The sequence below is a fragment of the Apteryx mantelli genome, chromosome 17 (genome assembly GCF_036417845.1).
Source record: "Apteryx mantelli isolate bAptMan1 chromosome 17, bAptMan1.hap1, whole genome shotgun sequence".
NCBI lineage: Eukaryota > Metazoa > Chordata > Aves > Apterygiformes > Apterygidae > Apteryx > Apteryx mantelli.
The window spans coordinates 4,052,850-4,077,959 of NC_089994.1; the positions used below are offsets into that span (position 1 = coordinate 4,052,850).

At 47.8% G+C, this 25,110-nt stretch overlaps 1 protein-coding gene across 1 annotated transcript in view; it reads left to right on the top strand.

The window, feature by feature from the left end:
- Positions 1-1,499: 1,499 nt before the first annotated feature.
- POLE (DNA polymerase epsilon, catalytic subunit) overlaps positions 1,500-25,110 on the top strand; it is a 31,140-nt gene continuing 7,529 nt past the window's right edge. The window contains exons 1-35 of the mRNA XM_067306809.1: positions 1,500-1,577; positions 1,680-1,815; positions 2,352-2,432; positions 2,670-2,714; positions 3,342-3,434; positions 4,078-4,232; positions 4,841-4,982; positions 5,324-5,404; positions 5,726-5,833; positions 6,317-6,427; positions 6,715-6,800; positions 7,539-7,658; positions 8,471-8,603; positions 9,249-9,362; positions 9,764-9,976; positions 11,171-11,278; positions 11,867-11,995; positions 12,418-12,520; positions 12,650-12,796; positions 13,536-13,681; positions 14,655-14,803; positions 15,219-15,311; positions 15,626-15,770; positions 16,535-16,692; positions 17,183-17,378; positions 18,201-18,415; positions 18,680-18,782; positions 19,010-19,090; positions 19,201-19,323; positions 19,431-19,649; positions 20,009-20,218; positions 21,156-21,299; positions 21,703-21,843; positions 24,507-24,660; positions 24,753-24,859. Of these exons, the coding sequence (XP_067162910.1) occupies positions 1,510-1,577; positions 1,680-1,815; positions 2,352-2,432; positions 2,670-2,714; positions 3,342-3,434; positions 4,078-4,232; positions 4,841-4,982; positions 5,324-5,404; positions 5,726-5,833; positions 6,317-6,427; positions 6,715-6,800; positions 7,539-7,658; positions 8,471-8,603; positions 9,249-9,362; positions 9,764-9,976; positions 11,171-11,278; positions 11,867-11,995; positions 12,418-12,520; positions 12,650-12,796; positions 13,536-13,681; positions 14,655-14,803; positions 15,219-15,311; positions 15,626-15,770; positions 16,535-16,692; positions 17,183-17,378; positions 18,201-18,415; positions 18,680-18,782; positions 19,010-19,090; positions 19,201-19,323; positions 19,431-19,649; positions 20,009-20,218; positions 21,156-21,299; positions 21,703-21,843; positions 24,507-24,660; positions 24,753-24,859 (4,557 nt within the window). The 5' untranslated portion in view covers positions 1,500-1,509. The remainder of the gene's footprint in view (positions 1,578-1,679; positions 1,816-2,351; positions 2,433-2,669; positions 2,715-3,341; positions 3,435-4,077; positions 4,233-4,840; positions 4,983-5,323; positions 5,405-5,725; positions 5,834-6,316; positions 6,428-6,714; positions 6,801-7,538; positions 7,659-8,470; positions 8,604-9,248; positions 9,363-9,763; positions 9,977-11,170; positions 11,279-11,866; positions 11,996-12,417; positions 12,521-12,649; positions 12,797-13,535; positions 13,682-14,654; positions 14,804-15,218; positions 15,312-15,625; positions 15,771-16,534; positions 16,693-17,182; positions 17,379-18,200; positions 18,416-18,679; positions 18,783-19,009; positions 19,091-19,200; positions 19,324-19,430; positions 19,650-20,008; positions 20,219-21,155; positions 21,300-21,702; positions 21,844-24,506; positions 24,661-24,752; positions 24,860-25,110) is intronic.

Here is a 25,110-nt window from a genome sequence, read left to right on the forward strand (position 1 = left end):
TTTCCTGAGACTCAATAGGAAAGGAAGAAGCACAGGGAAGACCTCATCCAGTTTTGCGACAGGTCTTTTAACTACCTCCTTCTCCTTCCCAAGCCCTGAAAAGGCCTCCAAGACCTTTTATCAGCTGTTTCCCAGTGCAAAGGCCTGATCACCAGCTCAATAAAAGGACTTACAGGAAAGGTATAATTCACTACATTGGTGCTCATCTGCCTTTTCTGGATAAAGGCCAAGGACTTTGCTCTGCCAGGAATGAATCCTTCCTTTTTTTCTCTTTTTTAAACAAAGAAGTTCAAATAAATACAAACAAATAAATTTAAAAACCACAGTGTGCTCCTCCTAGTTTATTTACAAAAGCCTTAGCAACAGCCAACATAGAACAGGCTTGCTTTTAGTAGCAGGGGCTCTGCCCAAGGGGCTGCTGATAAAGCACAGCCTGGGCAAAAGGCAGCGTGCCTCCTACGTGCTCACACCACCGCCCAAGGACCGAGGGAGGACAGAGCAATTCTGGTTGCTCAAGTTGGCAGCGCCAGCTCACAGCTGGCTGAGGCACAAAAGAAGTGTTCTCAAGAGCCTCCCAATTTTCACATCACGTATACCTAAAAACCAAAGCTTCTGGTTCGTGCAGCCGTGCAGGAAGTGCTTCCTGTGGATGACCTCTATAGTGCAGTTTTCCGACGTCTGAGAGATTTTTTAGGGTCCCTGCAGAGGACCTGCCCCTCTTTACTTCTCTGAGGCAATGATTCCAAAGACTAACGGCAGCACTGCTTGCTATTTAACTGCAAATCAGCTAGCCTCAGCATTTGGCTCCTTCATGTGTCCTAAATGGCTGGACGGCAGGTAAATGAAACGGGGCGGGTGAGGTTGGCCAGGCCCCAGAGTCACTCCAGGACTGCTCTCTGCAGCTCCCCAGCGCTTCGGCCAGCGCCGCGAGAGCAGGGCAAGGACGGAGCCCACGCCGCGCCTCGCGCCGCCTTCCAACCTCAAGGCAGCAAGACTCCTCTGCTCCAAGGAGCCCGTCACGTGCCTCAAGGCTGCCCATGGCTCCCCGGGAGCGCAGCGGGCTCCCAGCTCCCTCGCAGCCCGAGGGCTACCGGGAGAAGCGGCCGGGGCGGCACGGCGCCGCTCCGCAACCGGCCCCGCTGCGGGAGCAGCCGCGCCCCGCGCCGCGGCGATGCCTCCCCGACGGCACGGGATGGGACATGGGACGTGACACGCGCCGCCGCCGCCGCCGCGCAGGCGCAGCAGCTGCGGCCGGGGCGGGGGCGGAGCCTGCCCGGGAAGGGGCCGCAAGGGGCGTGGCCACTGCAGCACCCTTCCTACGGGGAGGGCGGGGCGGGGCAACCCGGCCCGATGCTGGTGGGGGCCTGCAGGGGGAAGGGCGGGGAAGGGAGCTCCCATTGGCTGTGGGGCCGCTCTCTGATTGGTGCTCTCTCTGGGGAGGCGGGGCTGGGAGGCTTCCGTCTCGCGGGAGTTGGGGGTAGCGCGCGAAATTCCTTCGGCGGCGGCGGGATGGTGCTGCGGGGCGGCGGGCGGCGCGCGGAGCCGGGCGGTGGCGGCGGCGACCCCGACGGCGCGCGGTGAGGGCCGGGGCCGGGGCCGGGCGGCGGGGAGCGGCCGGCGGGGGGGCCCCGTGGCGAGGAATGGGCGGCGGCGGCGGCTGACGGCGCGGTGTCCCGCAGGGACGATGGCTCCTCGCTGTCTGCCCTCAAGCGCCTGGAGCGCTCGCAGCGCACGGACCGGCTGGACGCGCTGTTCGGGTTCGAGCGGCCCGCGGAGCCCGGCGAGCGCACGGGATGGCTCATCAACATGCACCCGGTAGGACCGGGGCGGGGGGGGGCGGGCAGGGTCACCGTCACGCACCCGGTAGGACCGGGGCGGGGGTGGGGGGTGTCACCGTCACGCACCCGGTAGGACCGGGGCGGGGTGGGGGGTGTCACCATCACACACCTGGTAGGACCGGGGCGGGGTGGGGGGTGTCATCGTCACGCACCCGGTAGGACCGGGGCGGGGGTGGGGGGTGTCACCATCACACACCCGGTAGGACCGGGGCGGGGTGGGGGGTGTCACCGTCACGCACCCGGTAGGACCGGGGCGGGGGTGGGGGGGTGTCACCGTCACGCACCCGGTAGGACCGGGGCGGGGGTGGGGGGGTGTCACCGTCACGCACCCGGTAGGACCGGGGCGGGGGTGGGGGGGTGTCACCGTCACGCACCCGGTAGGACCGGGGCGGGGGTGGGGGGGTGTCACCGTCACGCACCCGGTAGGACCGGGCGGGGGTGGGGGGTGTCACCATCATGCACCCGGTAGGACCGGGCCGGGGGGGTGTCACAACAGGCTGTGTGCATGCGCAGACAGAGGTGCTGGACGAGGACCGGCGGCTGGTGAGCGCTGTGGACTACTACTTCATCCAGGAGGACGGGAGCCGCTTCAAGGTTGGTCCCATTCCTCCAGCGCCACCAGCTTGGCTGCTCAGGGCCCCGGGCATCGCCCGCACGGCGGCACTGTCCACCCTGCCCTGGGTCCCCAGGGGCCAGCGTGGGTGCTGGGGAGATGCAGGGATGTGTGTGCAGCACACAAATGTCAGCGACACGCGGCAAGGGCAGCGTGGTGCCCGTTCCTCACCTTGGCTGCAGGGTCACGCAGCGTTCGCTGGTTTTGGTTTCTCCTAGGTGGCCCTGCCCTACAAGCCGTACTTCTACATCGCTACCCAGAAGGCAAGTATGGGCTTCAAAGCTGCGCGCTGGCAAGCGGGGTCTTGAGTAAACTGGTGGCAGAGGTCCCAGAGACAAGGGCAGGTTTGGCATGAAGGGTCCCCCGATAAGCTGAGAGGCCTTGTGATCATTTTGGGTTGGTAAGAGGAAAATACAGCTACAGTGCTTCTGTTTGTGGTTTTGTCAGAGCTGTTAGAAAAGACCTGAAATGGGCAGCAGCTGCATCTGTACTGTGGTTCCATCAAGGTTTCTAGAGGGAGGTTGATTCATTATGTGATGAATTATCCCTTCAAGTACCTGTCACATATTTTTCCTGTTCTTTTTTGCCCTCACATTGATCCCCAGAGCCTATTTCACTTCCTCTAAGTCCAAACAGGGGTAAATGTCCACTCTCATCCCATTTCGATCCTTCTCTCACTGCAAAACTGGGTTTGTTCTGACAGTGCAGTGAATTGATGGTCAAAGAAAGCCTCAGTTTGAAGGAACTGATTTCCAGACAGGCAGGATTTCAGCACAGCCTCCTGTCCTCACCTCGCTGTGTGAGGACACTACTGCCAGAACCCAGAACTTCTTGTCATCTCCTCTGGGAAAGCATCTGGCTTTGTTGCTCATTCTCCAGTTTCTTCACAGGGCTGTGAACGAGAAGTGTCCTCCTTCCTCTCCAAGAAGTTTCAAGGGAAAATTTCAAAGCTAGAAACTGTCCCCAAAGAAGATTTGGATCTGGTCAGTGTTCCTCTGCCTGCTGTACTATTGAATAACTGATTTTTTTGTTTTATTTTATTTTTTTAAATTGCAGAGCTCAAGTGGAGTAGAAAGGGGCTAAGCAGTGAAGGGAAGCAGTATGTTTAATCTTCAAACACTGTTTGCATTGCGTATCAGAATCATACGCATAATATGCATATGCGTATCATAGGCTAATTATTGCTTATTAATAATAATTGCTTATTAATAGTAATAGTAAAAAAAGTATATTCTTCTCCCCTGGCACATAGTCTTTTTCACAGGATGCTCAAGAAATTTCCTGAGCTAAAAAATGGAGGGTGAGAGAGTGTTGTGGCAGAGGGAAATACTATACGTTCACTCTTCCTTGGGCGCATACTAGCGATTGCGCTTGGAAACAGACAACAGGCCGAGATGGCCCTTGGTGTGAACCAGCAGAGTTCTTATGTTCTTCCCTGGCTTACATGCTTGCTAGAGCCTCTTCCCACTACTGGTCTTTCCATCCAATCGATACCTCTTCTTTGGCCAGTTCTTCCATGTGTGTCAATATAATTTGCCTTTCAACCATTTCTTACTATAAGCAGTCTTCTCCTTTCCCTTGTTACTTTTTTCCACCCTCAGTTGGCACTGTCTTGTTGCTTTGTAGCCAAATCACTTGGTGGGTCTTAAGCGGAACTACATTAAGCTATCCTTCAACACGGTGGATGACTTAGTGAAGGTGCGGAAAGAGATCTCTCCTGCTGTGAGGAAAAACAGAGAGCGAGACCAGGCGAGCGATGTCTATACATCTATGCTGTCAAGGTAAGAGGCCTCCTTAGGGCAGTTGATCTGTGGGCTTAATAGGATTCCCTTAGTCATACAGGCTAAAAAGTACAAATGAAAATTTTGATCTTCTCTTTGGTTTCCTATTCCTGAAGTCTGATTTCGGTTGAACCATTTCAAAGGAAGAGGAATCTTGTGAAATGAGCGTTCCCTGCCCAACTGAAAGGTGTACTTCTGTTGTTCAGAGTTATTCCTGGGTTGCCCAATTATTCTTAAACTCATTACTATACTTTATAAATCCAATGCCGTAAGAAACATTTATTATACAGGCATAGAAATGATTTTTTTTGTCTGTTTGTACCTCTTAATAGCACACAAGCATGACAAAAAGCAAATTTAAGACTAGATCGTAGATTGTGCAACATTTCCTCACATGCTGTCAGTCCCGATGACCATCTTTCTAGAAGGGGGTTGTTGCATTAAGGGGAAGCTTTTCCTATTCTATTCTCTCCTGTTGATATATTTTGCTGTTTGGTTATCACTGGGTACCACTGTTGCCACATTGTCTCCTACGGTCAAGCCTGCTGTGTCTGAGATGTGCATAAACCTACTTAGGTAAATTGGCTGGTTTCCTCTGCTCCTTGTAGTGCTCTTGCTGGAGGCAGCCTGTCCACAGATGATGAAGGACCCTCAAAAAAGGTTGCCAACCAAATGGACAACATTGTGGATATGCGGGAGTATGATGTACCCTACCATATTCGCCTGTCCATTGACCTGAAGATCCATGTGGTGAGTAAGGAATATGGAAGCTAGGAGAAGCTTAGGACATTCATTTTCCTACTACTGTATTCTTGAAGTGCAGGCATGATGGAAACTTTATCTCTTTCCAGTACCTGTGTAAAGGTGTTTGTGACAATGAGTTAATGTGTGAAATCTAGTCTATTACTGGTGGGCCTTTTTTTTGGTTACTGACACACAGAAAAGTTAAATAATCTGATGCATAGCCACAGTTGGAGTCTTTCCTTGGAATTACAGTTAGTTCATGTGGTTCTGTCCCCAGTATGCGAACAAAAGTATTACTAGGAGCAGGCCTCACATTAATGCGCTTCCTGCATCTTTCCCTGTGATAGGCTCATTGGTACAATGTGCGATACCGGGGCATCACTTACCCTCCTGAAATCACCCGCCGAGATGACCTTGTAGAGCGACCGGTGAGTGTTTGTCAGGCAGGAGTCAGTCTGTGCCTGTACATGACTAGTTTGTTTTCTGCTAGCGGCTGACTTCCAGCAGTGGAATGGCATTAATTCCGAGTAGACAGCTGGCATTATACCATGGTTTTCATGGAGCAAATTTTGTTTACAGGCTTGGGTACTGATTTTGCTTTGGGTTGATAAGACACATTATAAAATGATTACCAAGGAGGGTATGACTGACTTACTGTGCTAGCATTGAGCCTAGTGAGTCTAATGGGAACTGCTCGTTAAATCATATTCTAAAGCTGACTTGAGGTTAATGTATTTGGTCATATTCAGGATCCCGTTGTTCTCGCCTTTGACATTGAAACTACCAAACTCCCTTTGAAGTTTCCTGATGCAGAGACAGACCAGATCATGATGATCTCCTACATGATTGATGGGCAGGTAATGGAACAACAGTTGTTTTCTTCATGCTTCAGAGCAAAATACTAGGCAGCAGACCAGCATGTCACCTTTGGCCATCTTATTCCAGGCTTGTTTTGCTGCCAGCTGCTTGGTCTACATGTAATGGCCGTGGAAATAAAATTGAAATCCAAATGATACATAAGAATTTCCTTGTTTGGTGTGTTGCAGAACCCAGCTAAGGCTGCTGGTGCTCCTTTGAGAGAGCAGTAGTAATTTGGAGAGCATAGTCCTAAGTTGTCTCCCTTTGGCCTCCTTAGTTGATTGTAAGCAATTGTTCAGAAGCTGACTTCCAACTAGTTGTTCCACTTGACAGAAGCTCTGATTGTCAAGCCTTGCAAGGATTATCACATCAGTGGAAGATTATTTCATCCTTTAGACAGTGTGTTCTGGTTGCCCAGGAACCTGTCCCTGGTGTACCAGGGATGTGAGTACTCAGTAACTCTTTCTTTGTCAACTTCCTAGGGCTATCTGATCACAAACAGGGAGATCGTCTCTGAGGATATTGAAGACTTTGAATTTACTCCCAAACCGGAGTATGAGGGTCCATTCTGTGTCTTTAATGAACCAGATGAGGTAAGTACGTTCTGCTTGGGGAAGTAAGGCTGTTTATCTGCCTTGGTCTCTTGTAGGCCAAAGAGAGCTTATCACTCAATAGGCTGCATCTTTGGGGAGCACAGTGGACATCGCAGTGCTGGTGATGCTTTCGTTTCATGGTGTAATGATAAGACAGGTCAAGTTCTAGCTAGGTCAAGAGCAGAGGGGAAGGACTGTGTAAATTGTATTATATCCAGTGCCCCTCTGTGCAGGAGGTGAAGTTGCTGAGTATTATTATTATTTTTCATTCCTCTGTTGCATACTAGGCTCATTTAATCCAGAGGTGGTTTGAACACGTCCAGGAGACCAAACCTACCATCATTGTCACATACAATGGAGACTTCTTTGACTGGTAAGATCAGGAATGGAAAACTAACCTGGTTTCTAAAGGGGAAATGTCATCTGGGCTATGGGGCAAGATCAGATACTAGTCTTGGTGTCCTCTGTCTGGAGCTCACATGGTGGCCATATGCGCTCTTGTCTGTGCAGACTATCCAGCCAGTTTGGGTACCTGTTTACATCCTGATTACGTGCCCTTTATCCAGGGTGCTGGGCTGAGTCTTGGACCTCAGCCTGTAGAGGACTGTCGAAGATGGGGAGGTGGAACTCAGAACTGTTTCTCTGAGCAGAGCTGTGTTTATTGGCTTTGAAGTATGAACTTCTGTAGAGTCCCATCCAGTTGGTCATGAGATTGCTCAGCTACTTCTAAACTGTCATCGATTTGGCAATGTTTGTATATTGATGACCCCAATATCTTGAGAACAGGAAAAGGGCCAAAAAAGAACTGCAGAATAATAGGGAGACCAGAGCAGCTAAGCCTTTGGGAAGCAAGGGAAGACAGATCATAAAGTTCTGCTTCCTGATATAGGATGTGAGCAAGCAGCGTCACCCCTTCTTTCATGCTGTAGTTCTGCCCTACAGGGAGTTTTCACTGTGGCCAGATATCACAGATAAGGTCTGGAGCGAAGGAGAATTCACAAGAAAAATTCTTCATGAAGTAGTTTATAACAAAGTAATTCTGAAACCGTTGTGGGGGGTGAAGGAAAGTGACCGTTTTGTTCCTTCTCTTCTGCATTGTCTTTCTCCCCAGGCCTTTTGTGGAAGCAAGAGCAGCAGCTCATGGAATTAATATGTATCAGGAGATCGGATTTCAGAAGGACAGCCAGGGAGAGTACAAAGCACCGCAGTGCATCCACATGGATTGTCTGAGGTACCTAATGCTTCCTCTGTACCATATAACTGCATCTTTATCCATTAAACTTATATAAAATGCCTACAGTTAATGTATTTGAATACTGTCCCTTTTCCATCTCTGTTCACTGCTATCATGTGTTATGCCTCATTAGACTGGGGTGATAGTCCTTTTCTTTGGTTGTGCTGCTTCCACTGTGTGCCATTAGCTACAGAAACTGTTATGTCTTCACCACACTAGCCTGAATGACTAACTCTGTTCATACAGTCTGCTGGTGGCTGTCACTGGGTGTTTGAGACCTGTCCTGGATAGCAGATAAAAGGACAGGATATAAGATCAAGCCATTGTAGTGGGAACAGGACTGTATTCTAACCCAACAGCCTGCCTAGCACAGAGAGAAGAAGAAAGGATGCATACGTGCCTGTGTGCAGGAGAGGACTGTCCACCTTGGAAGCTGTGACTATCATATTGATGTTTTTCCCACTGGACTAGCGTCCAGACTCTGGAAAACAGCTGATTGTCTTTGCAGTCCTGCTGATATCTCCTCCTGTGTTTAAATGTGTGTCTTTAAGTCTCTGAAGTATGAGGGTTGAGAGAAATCTGAGCAATGGAAATGATTTGAATAGCAGAGTTTGTACTAGTCAGGGTTTAAGAGCATTGGTAGATATGCAGAATGTCTAAAGCTGTGCAGCCTCTTATTCCACAGTACTTGGATGTTCTGCTCTCATCTTTCCCTGTTACAGTAATCAAAATCCTTTTTGTGTACTTCAGCCCTTTCCGAAGTGCAGGGCTATCTCTTCATAGACTGGCATTTTCATTATTCTGTCTAGGTGGGTGAAGAGAGACAGTTATCTCCCAGTGGGAAGTCACAACCTGAAAGCAGCAGCAAAAGCAAAACTGGGTTATGATCCAGTGGAGCTGGACCCTGAAGAGATGTGCCGGATGGCTACAGAGGAGCCTCAGGTATTCCCATCCTGTGCTGTATCTCCAGGCATCTGCCATCTTACTGAAACTTTGAGTTAGAGCTTTATGAAATACTTTTGCTTCATGCAGTGGTCTTAGAGAAGTCAAGTCAGTGTATCTTCCTGAATTTCAGACACCTTAAAGAACTTGAGCTTATGGGAAGAATGGAATTTCTTTTGAAGCGTTTCTGGCATTGGCATTGCCAATATGTATTTTGGTTATTTACACTCCTGCAAAATGGCAATACTCAGGGTGTTGCAACAGAGCAGTGCTTTGTTAAAGTGCATCATGGACACAAGCAATGAGGTTTCTGCTGAAGCCCTGGAGTATCTCTGTAGGCCAAGAGAGGCCTTCTGACTCTCAGAAGTGTGGCATCTGTGCAGATATGTGGCTGTGAGCTCATCTTCCCCATTTCTGCAAATTCAAAACTGACTTATACCTATGTAATTAAGGTTAAAGCAGAATGTCCTCTTAAGCCAGCTGATAACTCTTTCTTTTTACATGCTGGGATGTTTGTATGCAGGAACATACCTTTCCCATCTTCCTGCTGATATTAACATGTACAACAAGAAACAATGAAAGGTTATTGTCATTGACCTGCTGTGTTAAATATGACTGGGATTAATTTGTCTCTCTCCTCAACAGACTCTGGCCACCTATTCAGTGTCTGATGCAGTTGCTACCTATTACATGTACATGAAGTATGTGCACCCTTTCATTTTTGCATTGTGCACCATCATTCCCATGGAGCCTGATGAGGTGAGTGCATGCCTGAAACAATTTCTTTTCTGGGCAAAGAGCTGCATCCTCCATGCAACAGTGATACACTGGCAATAGAACTGATTCCTACTGCCTGGGTACTTTTTTGTCAGGAAAGGAGAGAGAAAGTAGTCTCCAAATGCTGCTGTACTGTGGAGAGAAAGTGCCATAGGTATTTTTCTATAGGCCAGTTATGTGCAACCTAAGTGAAGGAGTTGGTTTTGTTTTCTCACTGTGCTGCTGCTTGCCTTGGGCTGCGATGCTGCCTGAATAATACATTATGTTGGACACCAGCTCAAACACCTCAGTTCAGTGATATGGTGATAAGGCCAGCCTAGTTCCAGCAGTACCCTGCACAACACTTCTTTCTAAGTCCAGTTTTTGATGTTTGTCTCTTACAGGTGTTAAGAAAAGGTTCTGGGACACTGTGTGAGGCACTGCTGATGGTTCAGGCCTATCATGCCAACATCATCTTCCCCAACAAGCAGGAGCAGGAGTTCAACAAACTTACAGATGATGGCCATGTGCTGGACTCAGAGACGTATGTAGGAGGCCATGTGGAAGCTCTGGAATCTGGGGTTTTTCGCAGTGACATCCCCTGCCGCTTTAAAATGGTAAGGGCACGATCAGGGTGTTGCAACAGAGGCTTTAAAATGGTAAGACAATGATCCTCTGTCTCATCTCTCAGAAGAGCATGGCAGTGGGGAATAACCCTCCACTGGAATTAACATCCCATGTTCTTTTGGGGGTTGAGCAATACCTATCAAAAAATTTTGTGGTACCTAATTTCTGGCTTGAGCACATGAACCTGCTTAGAGCTTGGATGGGAAGGGATGGGAGGAGTTACTCCTCATAACCTCAAACTGTCTGTCAGGTAAAGACAGTGTCACAGCAAGGAAAGTGGTTTGTTTGCTTTTGTATGGGTTTGTTGGTTGGTTGGAGTTTTTTGTTTTGTTTTTTGAGCCAGTCATTGTTGGCAGAGATGGCTCTGTTCTTGTCTCCTCGGGATTATATCTTTTTGTCCTTCTCTCACTCAACCCAAGCTTCTTTTGGCCTCTTCTACCTGTTTCTGGTTAGTGATACTGTCTGTATTGTAAGTTTTAGAGGCAGCTTCACTCTCTGCTGTGTGATGCACCACACTTCGGTGCTGTGTATTTTAGTGGCTTTAATCTAGTAAATGAGGGAACATGCACTGTGAATGTAAAAGGATCTTGAATGAATCTAAATCCTTGAGCCCTTAGAGCAGTGAGATGTGTGAGCAGCTGACTGCTGGGTCAGCCCTGTCTCATGAGAAGTGTTGCACTATGGAACATAAATGCAATCTTCTGTTCTTGTTAGCTGCCCCATATGGCCTCCTTTGCGGGAGAACTCCAAGGGCAGGGGAGCAGCCCCATCTCTTCCCTACTTTGTATTTTGCCCTAGTGCCGGTGGTCTAGACTTTTGAGTTGTAGGGTTCTTAGCAGAAAGCCACCCTCCCTCGGTACTAGGGAGCTCAAGTTGGCTATGGAGGTCAGGCCAGCTAACTGGCCAACTTTGTCTGCCTGCTCACGTCTGAGCTGATCAGTGAATGAAGAAGGGGCATTTTAAGATGCCATTCAGTTGACCCATTTCAGACAGCTACCCTTCAGATGAGGTGAACTGCTCTCTACCCATACAGAGGCTCTGCTAAGTAGTGAGTCCATGTTCAAAGTTACACTGGAACATGGACAATCTAGTAGAAGCTGTCACCCGCCCCCTTCTCTGCACAGTGTGCAAGGATGGATATCAGGGCTAGAAAAAGTCTCAGTATCATTCCCATATCCTTGTAGAATCCTGCTGCCTTTGACTTCCTGGTGCAGCATGTGGAGAAGACGCTCCGGCATGCTATCGAAGAGGAGGAAGGTTTGCCATTGGATCAAGTCACCAACTTCCAGGAGGTATGTTGCCCTACCCCAGCCTGCAGGGCATGGGGCATGGCTGGGTGTTCCAGGGAGAGCTGAACCGTGAGGATGGAGTTGCAGCACACTTCTTTAGGCAAGCCTGTGCCCTGTGCACGTGTATTAGTGTTATATAACGGCTTTCTTCAATTTTGAGTTCTGCTACATGTACATCTGTGCCTTATTTCCCATGTTAATAAGGAGCTGGCATAGGCTGGAGGCAAGGCTGTGATTTTTCTCATCCTGAATGTGTCTGGTGAGACAACACATGTTAAAGTGCCTGGTTAGACTCATTTTATACTCCGTGGAGAGAGACAGAGAAGCTTATCTGTAGGCATTTGCAGTGTAGATGAAACTTACATGGAGGTCCAAAACAAAACCTTAAATATGCTGGTGGCTAAAGGAGACTCACTGCTGCCACTCTTTTTAATCCTGTTCCATTAGTTCTTCATACCCTTCCTCCGTTCCCCAGAGTCGGTGGCAAGTGTCTCTGTGCATGTCAGAAATTAAGGACCAAATACAGTGCATACTTGACTGTATCATTAATTCCTTCCTGTTTGAATTTTACTTTTTTACATCTCACCACAGGTTTGCGATGAAATCAAAGTCAAGCTGAATTCCTTGAAGGATGTCCCTAACCGAATTGAGTGTCCCCTTATCTACCATTTAGATGTGGGGGCCATGTACCCCAACATCATTCTGACCAACAGGTTGCAGGTGGGTAACATCAGTCCAGTCAGGAATGTGTCTCCTATTTTGTCTTTCAGATGATCTAGGTGGTCCCTCTGACTTGATCCCCTTAACAGCAAGGAGTGAACTTTCTGCTCTGGGCAGGGGCGTAAAATAAGGCTAGGTTTGAAATCCAGTCAGGCTGCTACAGTTGCCAGGTGTGCAGAGCAGAAAGGTCTGTCCAAGGCAGAGCGATAGCTTTAGCTGGCCTCTTCCAAAGAATAGTCATTGTTTTTGCTGTAACTTGTGTTCCCAAAAGCTTCTAGAAAGGAAAACTTACTGAACATCACCTCTGTGGTGTTCACTTTTGTGCTTTTCTACTACCCAAAGCCTGTTCATTCTAGCATATGTCACTGTTTGGAAATAGAGCTGTTTCTTCTAACATCGGTGTGTCTCTGACCTGTGTCCAGCCCTCAGCAATGGTGGATGAGGCCACGTGTGCTGCCTGTGACTTCAACAAGCCAGGTGCCAATTGTCAGCGCCGGATGACTTGGCAGTGGAGAGGAGAATTCAGTAAGTGTAATTCTGCTTTCTCAAGTTTCTTGTTGCATTGCAGCATGGATAGACATTGCAGTCTGAGCTGAAGACACAGAGACCATTTCCTTCTCCCCTGGAAAGCTCATAGTTTTTGTTCCTTTGCAGTGCCTGCAAGCCGCAGTGAGTATCACCGCATCCAGCAGCAACTGGAGTCTGAGAAGTTTCCTCCTCTGTATCCAGATGGAGCGCCCCGGGCATTCCACGAGCTTTCCCGTGAAGAACAGGCCAAGTATGAGAAGAAGCGACTGGCAGGTGAAAATAAATGGCATTGTCTGGAGCAGGTTTTTGCTGCCTAAACTATAAACACATCATTAATTATTTCTCTCTTGGCTTTGGGGCTACTTTGTTCATGCTGGCTCAGACTAAATCTGATCTCAGTTCTATGCTATAACAGTTTTTGTCTAACCAATTTCTGCACACTTCTTGAGGAGGAGGCAGGCACCGGTTCCTGTCTCAGTGTTCTCCTTTTCTCACTGAGAGCCATGGATTTGAGCTGAGACATGGAAGGGTGTTTTTTGGGTGTGTTTTTTGTTGGGGGGGGGAGGGGTTTGTTTTGTGTGTTGCTGGGGGTTTTTTTTGATGAGGGCTAATTAAAACCTATCAGTGAAACAGAAGCATCAGTATCCTTTCACTTTTTGCTCCTAAAAAGCATCTAGCTAGTGGGGGGCTCTGAGTGGAGCCTGGATTTGTGGATGGGCCATATGTTCACCACAACCAATTTATTTCCCCCACATGCCTCTGCATCTCTATAAAGAGGTGCTGTTTCTCTCTGTATTAGTATCTTCCTTCCCTTACCTGTGTAGCAGGACTGCCTCCTTGCTTTCCTGTGCATGGTGTTTATTTGCACTGATGGAATTTTTCCCAGACTGGTGACTTGAAAGCTTCGCTGTAGATCTGTGTGGTGTGTCCTGATGCCACTGTGTTCATCTTCCCCATCCATAGTGGGGCATTGGTCTCTGAGAAAGCTCTCTCTATTTATTCCCTTAACTAGATTATTGCCGCAAGGCTTATAAGAAGATCCATGTTACCAAGTTAGAGGAGCGTGTCACCACCATCTGCCAGCGAGAGAACTCTTTCTATGTAGACACTGTACGAGCCTTCAGAGACCGTCGCTATGAGTTCAAGGGGCTGCATAAGGTGCTGGGCTTGAATTTCTGTTTTATTTGTCCTGCCAGAGCTAGGAGGTTCTCACTCTCACTGAAAACTTGAACCCTAAAGGATCATTTTGCTCAATCTATATATTCAGTAAGAAATATTAGCTTTCCTGACAGCTCTGGTGCAAGTGCAGGTTTTTCCACTGCTGAATCATATTCAAACAGCTGCTGCCACAGTGATTACTAACTCCGTGATGCAATCGCTCTCAGTGGTAGGAAACAAAACAGCTATATTTTTGGCATTTACTGGATTTAGAAAATCCTCAGCTCAACTATTTTGTGTCCTGCCACAATACTGATCTGGCTCGTGTTCAGTGTGGGACACTTTTCAAACAAAGAAAATGAGACAAGCATAGAAACAAAATCTAGACCTTAGGTTAAGAAATGATTCCTTCTAGGAGAAGGAAGGAGAGAAGCATGTTCTAGTTCTCAAATGTTTGGTGTCTTGTGACAGGGAGGAGACTGAAGCATTATTCTTAATGGATTGAAAGAAATGACAAGACCCTGGGATTCTACCTCTGGAAGAGCTCATTAAAGAGCCATTTGCTTTGCAGTTATTCCTAGTTCTGTCATGAATCATGGAGGTGGCTGGGAGGCCTTTTCTACCCAAGTGGTTCTGCTGTTAGACTAGATACAATCTCTTGCTGCAGGCATTTAGTTCTTGCCAGCACAATACCTGGTGTGACAGAATTGATGTAGGATGGCAGCTCTGCTGGCATTAGATGAATTCTAACCATGGCTGCGAGTTACAGTTGATGCCGCAAGACTCTTCCATGATGTGGCATAATGGCTATGCCCAACTCTTCCTCCTCAGATGCAGAAGAAAGAGGAATTTATAATTGATATTGTTCTAGGATCGTAATGTCATATTAGGATTGAAGTGAGGGGAATACCTGGATATTGATACTGCCTGTAGTGGAATATAGGATTGTCCTGACTCTGCCTCTCACTGTCAGGTGTGGAAGAAGAAGCTGTCTGCAGCTGTGGAGACAGGAGATGCCTCTGAAGTGAAGCGCTGCAAGAACATGGAAATCCTATATGACTCCCTGCAGCTGGCACACAAGTGTATCCTCAATTCTTTCTATGGCTATGTCATGCGTAAAGGGTGAGTCTCACCTATGATCATCGCTGGAGTTCTCCAGAAAGGAGCCTTGTAAACTAAAATTGTTCTAGTGAGACTGTCACCTTCTTCACCTGCTTCTGAAGCGCAAGGGAGATGATGGGTGATCCCTGTAACACTCTTCTTTTGCTCCTACTAATGACTTCTAATATTTGGGACTCTTGCTAAACAAGGCCCTGTAGCATTTGGCAATGAATAGCAGGGTTTGTCTATAGGTGATTTTTCAGGGTGCGTGGTTTCCTGAAGTATCACAACAAGGGAAAGGAAAACGACTTCCTAAGGGCCATTGTTGTTGTCTTTTTTTGCCCTGAGACTTTTTCTGGATGTCCTTACGCCCTTCCCCACAGCTGTGTTTGAGAGGTAGCACTGCATACTCTTGATTTCACTCCTCCATTCACAGAGCTCGCTGGTACTCCATGGAAATGGCTGGGATCGTCTGCTTCACTGGAGCAAATATTATCACACAGGCTAGGGAGCTGATTGAACAGATTGGGTGAGTATGTGCTCTGGGGAAGAAAGGTTCTCCTGTATGTAGCGTGAACAGATGGGTAAGGGCAGAATTTGACTGGCAGAGAAGAGGACCAGTGGGACAGATATGGAAGAACGGTAATCACTGAAAGCTCTGGTGTTTGAAGTTGGAGATTCAGATTTCTGACACTTGCTGTGGTTTATTAATACAACTGCTGTTGTATTAACAGGGCTTGCTTTGCAGAAGGGACACTGCTTCTGCCTGAATGGAGGACAGAGAGCTGTTCTTTAGCATATTTTCCAATCTCTTCCTGAGGGTGATTTTTCTTCCTTTCTTAGGAGACCTCTGGAACTGGATACAGATGGGATTTGGTGTGTCCTTCCTAACAGCTTCCCAGAAAACTTTGTCATCAAGTCAACCAATGCAAAGAAGCCCAAGGTGACAATTTCCTACCCAGGTGCCATGCTGAACATCCTCGTGAAGGTGAGTCTTGCACCCGTACAGGCCGGCTCTATAGTTTGGTAAAAAATAGAAGAGTGACAAGGGAAGAAAGTGTTTTGCTCTTCTGTAGGCCTGCAAGCCAGTCAGGCAGTTCTTGGGAATGGAGTAGCTCTACTGGCAGTGGAGTATGCATCTCTGTTCTGGGAGTTGGCTTTAGCCCAGAGGATGGCCTCTCTTCTGTCTCTGGTCCCCTGTGTAATGAGCAGGATGTTGGGGCTGACAACTTTGCTTGCTACACAGCTGTTCTCTGCCATGCACAGCCCTTGGCTCAAACCGGCATTTGAGTGGAAGGAGAGACTCTGATACAGCAGAGAGGGTACCATGTAAGAGACCAGGGTTGGTGTGTGCTTATCTACGCAGGCTGCCAGAAGCAGTAGGAGTCAAGACAAGAGCAAGATCCCATCCTCTGCTTTCTCAGACATTTTTGGCTACAAGCCAAGAGAAGTGACTTTAGGGTCTCCTGCATTTTTCTTCAGGTCAGATGTTTGGTTGTTGAGTTCTACCTGCTAAATTGTTCTGTAGCTTTCCAAAGAGGAGTTTGGTCCCAAGGAATCAGGATGACTTATCCTATCTTAGTGGAGAATAAAGTATGTTCCCTCAGGAGAGCAGGGACTGATCTTTCCCATCATCCAGAAGGAACAGAGGCCCTCAGTGATCCCTTCAGACAGGATGTGTCTGGGGGATATCTCCTGATATAATCAGCCCAGCTGTTGAGTGAAGCTGTTCTCTTGGGGCTGTGCCTGCAGGAAGGCTTCACAAATGATCAGTACCAGGAGCTGGAGGACCCAGCCTCTCTCACCTATGTCACACGCTCGGAGAACAGCATCTTTTTTGAAGTGGATGGGCCATACCTAGCCATGATACTCCCAGCCTCCAAGGAGGAGGGCAAGAAGCTGAAGAAAAGGTAAGAGTTCAAAGCTTGAAATATTATCCCTTTCACCAGATAAGGGATTGAGGGTCCTTTTCCCTTACTACATGTGGGGCATGCTGGTCCTTGCCTCTGGAGCTGGCAGCATGTTTGGTTTGCTTGTTGCTGCGTACCACTCAGATAGTGCTGTCTTTAAATTACAAGTTCCTTGCATCAGATCTATCTTTGAATCCAGCTATGCCCTTGCCTCGGTTGACACACTATGACAGTAAGTTTCAGAAGATAACAGTAAAACAACATTTCTCCTACGTTCTGATCAGTCATGGTCTCCCTGTTTGGTTCTGAGACACACAGGCAAACTTTGACTTTCTGATGACTTTTAATATTGGTCATATTCTATCTCTTCTCTTTAAATTCACCAGTCCCTGTCTTTCCATCTCTCAGAAGTTCACAGACCTCTAGAGCAACATCCTGGGAGATGTGTTCCTTGGCATAGGCCAGATTTTGCACAAGCTGTATATCCTAGGTATGCAGTATTCAACGAAGATGGGTCCTTGGCTGAACTGAAGGGATTTGAGGTGAAGCGACGGGGAGAGCTGCAGCTGGTGAAGATATTCCAGTCTTCTGTATTTGAGGCCTTTCTGAAAGGCACCACACTGGAGGAGGTCTATGCTTCTGTAGCCAAGGTGGCTGATTACTGGTTGGATGTGCTGTACAGCAAGGTGAGTGTAGGGTTTGCAGGATATGCATCCCCTGCATGTCTGTGCTCCCCAGTTGGGGCCAGAGAAGAAATGTCAAAGCTAGTCTGAGACTATGGGGAGGGTGGACTTTGTCTGCAGAGAACGAATGGTCCATTGTGCCTCTGGCTGTTTCCATCTAATTTCTGCCTCTTTGATTCTCTACAGCTGCTATTTACAGTCTTTTAGTGCAAGAGCTCTTCCATTGGCCTGTTCTTACAGCACTTTTTCCAGCTGTTACTGCTTAACTGTGGATAAGCATTGTCCTCCAGTCACCTCTTTTACAGAGGTAGTCTGGTGGCCCTCCTCCCCCAAGGACTTGCACTGAAGCCATTCACTGAGGCAGAGGATGGCGGAACCACTTGCCTGCAGAGTGTTTTCTGAGGGCCCCAGAGAGATTAGCTTTAAAATAACCGGCAAGAGCAGAGACAAGGCCAGAAAACGGAGCTTCAGAAACTGGGGAGCAGGAGAGACCAAGAGCAGGAGAGACTGCCCCACCTGGAAGTTCCTTGGGAGCACTTCCACTTTGAAATGACACTGTATGACAGTCTTGGTGAGCCCAACTATGTAGTACCAGGTGCACAATACAAACTATTGCATTCACAGCACAAACTCTGATGCAGGCCTCATGTCTGTGATCTCTATATTCCATAGGTCATGTTGGCAACTGGAACAGAGACTTGTTCACAAACTCCTCATAAAGACAGCCATATCAATTGGCTTAGATGTTCCCTGTATATAATAGCAGCGAGGTTTGATCATTAGGTTCCTGATAGTGGGGTTTTTTTTCCTTCCCCCTTCTTTCAGGCTGCCAACATGCCTGATTCAGAGCTGTTTGAGCTGATCTCAGAGAACCGTTCCATGTCTCGCAAACTGGAGGACTACGGGGAGCAGAAATCCACCTCCATCAGCACTGCCAAGCGTCTGGCAGAATTCTTGGGAGACCAGATGGTGAAGGATGCAGGGCTAAGCTGCCGGTTCATCATTTCTAAGAAACCCGAAGGTTCTCCAGTCACAGAGAGGTAATTCTGTCTTGAGGATCCAGGACTTTTGGCAGGGTATGAAGGGAACGTCAGGGTGAATTGATGTTGCATGACCAAGTGATTGCCTGTGTACTGGCTCAGACCATAAATGAGACTGTAGTGATGAGTAATGCTGTGCAACTGCCTGCTGGCATAGCAGAGGGATGAGAGGAGAAGCCCAGAGAGGTGTCTGTAGGCTGGGAAGATGGGGTTCTGTGCTGTTAGTGACCTTGCTCCTGGTTGGTGCTTCCCTCTCTTCTCCAGGGCCATCCCACTTGCCATCTTCCAAGCAGAGCCCAGTGTACGGAAACATTACCTCCGGAAATGGCTGAAGAGCCCCTCACTGCAGGACTTCAACATCCGAGCAGTGAGTTGAACATCTCTGTGGAGCAGCAGAGCCTTTGACTCTCCAGTACTAGCCCACAGCTCCTCCCTTTGGAGGCACTATGTGGGCAGCAGTTACTTGTTCTCACAAAGTGGAGTGCTGTGGAGAGTCCCTGGGGAAATGCTTGTCCCTGCATCTCCTGGCAAAGCCCAAAGCAGCACCCTTCTACTCCATTTCCTTCACTATCTACTGTTCTGCCTCTTGCACAGATTCTGGACTGGGACTACTACATTGAGCGACTAGGCAGCACCATCCAAAAAATCATCACTATTCCTGCAGCACTGCAGCAGGTATGGGAATGGGGGAGGACAGGAGGTCTGCAGGTCCATGGTGGTGGGAGGAAAGGCAGAGGGCATTGGCTTTGGGGACTCTTTATGTGTGATTTGGCAATGTCCTCCAGGTAAAGAACCCAGTCCCACGGGTTCGGCACCCTGACTGGCTGCACAAGAAACTCCTGGAGAAGAATGATGTGTACAAACAAAAAAAAATCAATGAGCTCTTCACTTCTGAAGGCAAGAGACAGGTAATAAGAGTGAGAAAAAGGAGCCGGCTGTGCAGATGCAGACATGAGCGTCTCTTCCTAGTACTGTGGCATCAGCACCCAAATCTTCCTGCTGTCATTTCTCTCAGGTCATTGCTAACCAGCCCCAGGAGGGAACATCTAGCTCCCAGATTGGTGACATAGAGGATTTTGGGGCTGCCAAGACCCTTCAGCCATTGGTTCCGGTTGCAAATAAACGGAAGCGGGTCCCTATGGCAGAGGAAAGCCAACAGATGTCCCAGTACCTGGAACTATCCCAGTCCTGGCGAGAGATCCTGGGCCCACCTCCCGCCATGGGCACTACTAAGGTAATCAAAGCAGGCTGGGCAGGAGGAAGCCAGGAAACATCCTAGGAGTGTGATCATCTGCCTAGCCAGCTAGGGATATAGGGTGTAGCAAGCTGCGTGTCTATTGAAACCCTCTGTGCTTCCATGGCTCAAAGCTACAAAAGGAAATATTACTGGGAGAGTCCCACTAACAGAGAAAATGGGGCCAATGGCAGCTTCACAGCTATGACAGTAACATGATCAGGAACTGGAGGTGGAAGGGCTTGGCTTAATGGTGCTTGATGTTCATGTATGGGAAATGTGTGCTAATTTCTGTGGCTCCTGCTCACATACACACTCTCTCTCTCTCTCTCTCTCTCTCTCTCTCTCTCTCTGATCAGGAAGAGCAACTGGTTTGGCTGCGCTACCACAAGAAGAAATGGGAACTGCAGGCTCGGCAGCGCCAGGAGCGTCGGAAGAAGCGGCGCCTGGAGGATGGTGGGGTGGTGACAGGTGGGGGCGTGATCCGTGATACCCTCTCCAAAGGGCTGAGCAGCTACCTGCGCAGGACGGCACGCAGCATCCTGGACTTGCCCTGGCAGATTGTGCAGGTACCAGGCAGCAGGACAGGCCCACTCTTTGTCTATCACAGAGGACAGCTCAGGGTCCTACGCCTTGGGTTTGCAATATCTATGGTCAAACGCTGAACTTCAGGGACAGCTAACCTCAGTCATACTTTAGTTCTACCTTCTGGAAGATCATGTAGGACTGCATAGCCTCAGGCTCAGAGGGGCTTTATATGGAAATGAAGTCCTCAAATGATTATGCTTGACTGCAAATCTGGGACTTCTGTGTAGACCCTATGTGGGGCAAGCCCAGCTCAGGATCCAGGCAACAGTGTTCATTCAATCCTAGAGTTAGTCAATGCAGGCATGAAGAGGTTGGGGATGGTACAATCCAAGCATTTTCTTAAATCCTTGTTACACTTGGTTGCCTCTGCTATCTGAGACCCAGCCCCTTGTTGTCACACTTCTTATCTTCCAGAAAGGTCTTGTTTGGTTTAGGGTCACATGCAGCCTTTGACTGTGTGTGTAACCATGAGCTTGAGATGGGACAGCTAATCCAGCATGTCCAAATGGTTTGGCTAAAGCCAGGCAACAGCATGAATTTGCTGGCTAATGTTAGCCCAAGGCTGAGAGAGATGTGTTTGGACCCATACCAGGTGCGCTCTTCCCTTCCCTTCAGAAGCAATGTGCTACCTGCAGATCGGTCAGAGCTGTCTTCATTCATGCTCTTTCCTCTGACAGGAGAATTTTCTCCATGGTGCCTCTGGGGCAATAGCAGGATGTGGAGATGCCAGAGCTGAGAGCAATGAATCTTTGGGTCCACTGCTGTCTTTGTGGTCACCAATTGTTCCTTATTTTGGGAGCAAGGCCATAGGTAGTACAGCCTTTGAAGATCCAAGAAGTGCTCCATGGCCTGTATGTAAGAGCTAAGAATGGGTTGCATTTCTCCACCAAAGTTAATTTAAATCCCTCTGTCCTGCAGATTGCTGAGACCAGCCAGCCTGGCCTGTTCAGGCTGTGGGCAGTGATTGGAAGCGACCTGCACTGCATCAAGCTGAGCATCCCAAGGGTGTTCTATGTCAATCAGCGCATTGCGAAACCAGAGGAGGGAGCTGTCTACAGGAAGGTGGGGGTCATGTTTTCGGCCCTGCTGCTTCTACAAGGGGAAGAAGCTGTTTGGATTTATATAAGTCGCTTTGGCCACTGCAGGCAGATATTATGGACAGTCTGCTTCACAGGACCTCACTGTCCAGCCCTGCCAATACACCTTAATGCAGTCCCTTGTCCCTGCTGCTAGTTCCAGGTTGACAGTTACTGGAATTTGCAATATGGACAAAACATAAATCCCCCTAACTGCCTTAGGAATGACCAGCACTGGCAGCTGGATTACCTCCTGGATCAGCACGTTTCAGGGAATGTAGGGCTGGCTCAAACTACGACTCCTTGCAGCCCTATGAGATTCCCCCACTCTTGGGAGGAGCACAGCCTGAAGCAAGGTGCCCTGCTAAGTGTGTCTGTTTCCTTGGCAGGTGAACAGGATCTTGCCCCGCTCAAACTTAGTTTACAATCTCTACGAATACTCGGTCCCTGAAGACATGTACCAAGAGCACATCAATGAAATCAATGCAGACCTGTCTGCTCCAGACATTGAGGGAGTGTATGAGACTCAGGTAACCCTTCCAGGTGCTCGTTTTCCCTCCTCATTCTTTAAGGAGCGCTGAGTTGTAGCTGACTGGTCTGTGTACCAGTGGCACAGGAAGAGGTACTGAAACTCAAAATTAAACAACTTGGTAAGATACTAAAATGAAAGACCCTCCACAGTAGCTTTCTCAGGAATATGCCCAGTTTCGTATGAGCAGAGATGCAGAATATCAGTGCTTGTTTGGTTTGCAACATGTTAGGGAAAGAGGTTTAGGTTTATTTGGAATTAGGAAACTTTAGGAAAAGAAGACACTTGAGCAGGAAGAGTGGGCTTCATCTAAACCAAACCAGAACCATCCTCCTAGCAATTAAACTGCAAAGGTATGGGAGTTCTTTAGAGTAAAGATGGGGAAAACCCCAACATGTGGCATAGTTCATAGGCCAGTGTGCCCCATCTTCTAAAGTGCAGTTATAAAAGCTCTGTGTTCCAGAAAGAAGAATAGGATACAACTTCTTAAAGTTCAGAAAGAGCGAAGAAGAATGTAAAAAATGTTCTAGTTCAGTAGTACACATACAAAAGCATTGAGAACAAGACTAAATGTACTACTGCTTCTAATGCTAAAAGTCTGAAATGAATGTGTACGAATTCTTCATATCTTCAGATCTCAGAGATCTTCCAGGAGCAAACCTTAGATCTCTCCATTATCACATAATGTTTAATAAGTGGAATTACATAATATAAGAAGAAGCTACCTTGGAGAATATTAAAATTAGCAACTAAGGTTAAGCAAGGTAAATAGTGACATTTTAAAGATGCCATATTAGGATAAATATAAAAATAAGCAAGATGATTAAATGATTGGAGCATCTGTCATACAAGGAGAGCCTGAGAGAGCCAGGATTGTTTAGCCTCGAGAGGAGAAGGCTCAGGGGGGATCTTATCAGCATGCATAAATGTCTGATGATGGGGGGAGACTAAAGAAGACAGAGCCAGACTCTTCTCAGTGGTGTCTAGTGACAGGATGAGAGAGAATGGGCACAGACTGAAATACAGAAAATTCCATTTAATCATAAAAAAAAAAATTAAAAAAAAATTGTTCTTAAGAGTGAGGGTGATCAAACACAGGAACAGGTTGCCCGGAGAGGTTGTGTAGTCTCAGTCATTGGAGATATTCAAAACCCAGGTAGGCATGGCCCTGAGCAACCTGCACCAGTTATCTCTGCTCTGTGCAGATCTCCAGAGGTCCCTTCCAACCTCAGCAATTCTGTGATTCTGTAAACCAAGTCCTGACAGAATGATATAGATAAAATAAGGCACTTGGGCCAAGATCAAATGTGAAAGACCACACACAGCTGGAATGGTTAGAGGAGCTGGTCAGATGAGGGAAAAAAAAAAAAATCTTTCAAAACTGGAAATCATGTCCAAATGAGGGAGATAGGAAGGAATGCAAATTCTGCAAGTGAAACTTATCCGATGGGGCAAGGAAGATTGAAGAGCAACTTGGTAAAGGCATAAAATGTTCTGTTTCTGATGTGTTTAAAAATCACTGTTCTTTAAAAGTTTCACTGGGGCTGATAGATGTTCAAGAGGAAAAAAAAAAAACACAGAAGAGTTATGTAAGAAGAGTTATGGAGACTCTTTGGGCTAGTGGTTTTACTGTGGAGGAGTTCATGCAACCTGTCTTTACAGGGTACAGATATGAAGAGCTATCCAAGGTTGAACTGTTAATAGAAGAAGTTTGAGAACAGTAAATAGAATGCCAAGTAGGTGGTCACCACGACTAGATGGTAGTCATCAAAGTGTAGTGCACATGGAGGGAGAAGGGAGCTCTAACTACAGCTATAGCACAGAGCCTTAATTTAGCTATGACTACTCAGAAAGAAAATCTTGGGGGCCTTTGGGAGATGTACTTGGGAGTTTGCTGTTCAGTGGCAGTTAGAGAAAGTAAAGGGAATGACAGGAATTCTTAGAAAAAGAGAAGAGAACATTCTGGTTTGTAAAAATCTGCGGTGCAATTCTGAGCACCATCTCTGAAATAATATAACAGAACTAACATGAGGGATGGAGCAGCTTCCTTGCAAAGGTGGGCCTTAGAGACATAGAAACACTTTGGCTTGCTAGAGAGAGAGCTGAAAATGTGATATACTAGAGATCTATAAAATCAGAAATGGCATGTGAGGAGGGTGATTAGGCAATGCAGATTCATTGTTTCTTACAATGCTGGGACTAGGTCCCACAGTAAGTCATTCAGGAGCAGGCTTCTCATAAAACAGTGGGATTTATTGCTACAGGATTGATAAAACAGATTGGGTGAATCTGTGGAGGATTTTCCACTGTGACAATTACCTGGTGGTTCACATGAAACCATTGTCTCAAGGGTGTGCCAAACCACTGATAGAGAGCTCTGAGATTGCCCAAATATCACTCCATGTACCCTCCTGTCTAAGTGTATGCTGCTGCCTTTGGTGATGGGATTTTGGGCTAGTGCCCTGGATAAGTGTTCTGATTTTTCATGCTTGTTCTTAAGTTCTCTATCCCTTGAGTCTCAACACCTGCAAGAGTGATAGTGCCAAATGCATGCCTTAGGCATCTCAGATGTATCCAACCTGTGTTTTTTAGGTCAGGCTGTTCTAGGTCTGAAACCACTGAGGAGTTTCACAGAGGCTTACATCAGTGTCTCCATCACTACAGGTGCCGTTACTGCTCCGAGCCCTGATCCACCTAGGCTGTGTGTGCATGGTCAGCAGGCAGCTTGTCAGACACCTCACAGGGCGAGAGGCTGAAACTTTTGACATTGAGCACCTGGAGATGCGCTCGCTGGCTCAGTTTACTTACCTGGAGCCAGGTAAGGCACCCGAAGAGAAGGCTTGTCAGTGTGCCCAGGACCAAATACCTTGAAGATACTATTGATGCTGCATGTTTGCTCTGTGTCCCTAGGAAGTATTCGCCACATGTACCTCTACCACAGCTCCCAGGGCAGCAAGGCACTCTTCGGCCTTTTCATCCCCTCTCAGCGCAAAGCTGCAGTGTTAGTACTGGACACGGTAAGAGTAGGGCTTAAAGGTTTGGGAGGGACCTTAAGGGGACCAGGCAATAGTTTGGAGCTGAGGGGTTTCTTTGCACAGACACAGATCTCTGTACTGCTCTGCAGCAGGGATTCTCAGAAGGTTTTGGTGCGTGGCAGGCAGGTCTGTTCCTCAACTCACTCACGTGAAGCATAGTGATGTGTAGAGGGAAGAGCTTCCTTGGAATTTGCAATCTGGGGCCTGTCTCTTTTCAACCCTGTCCCTTCTGA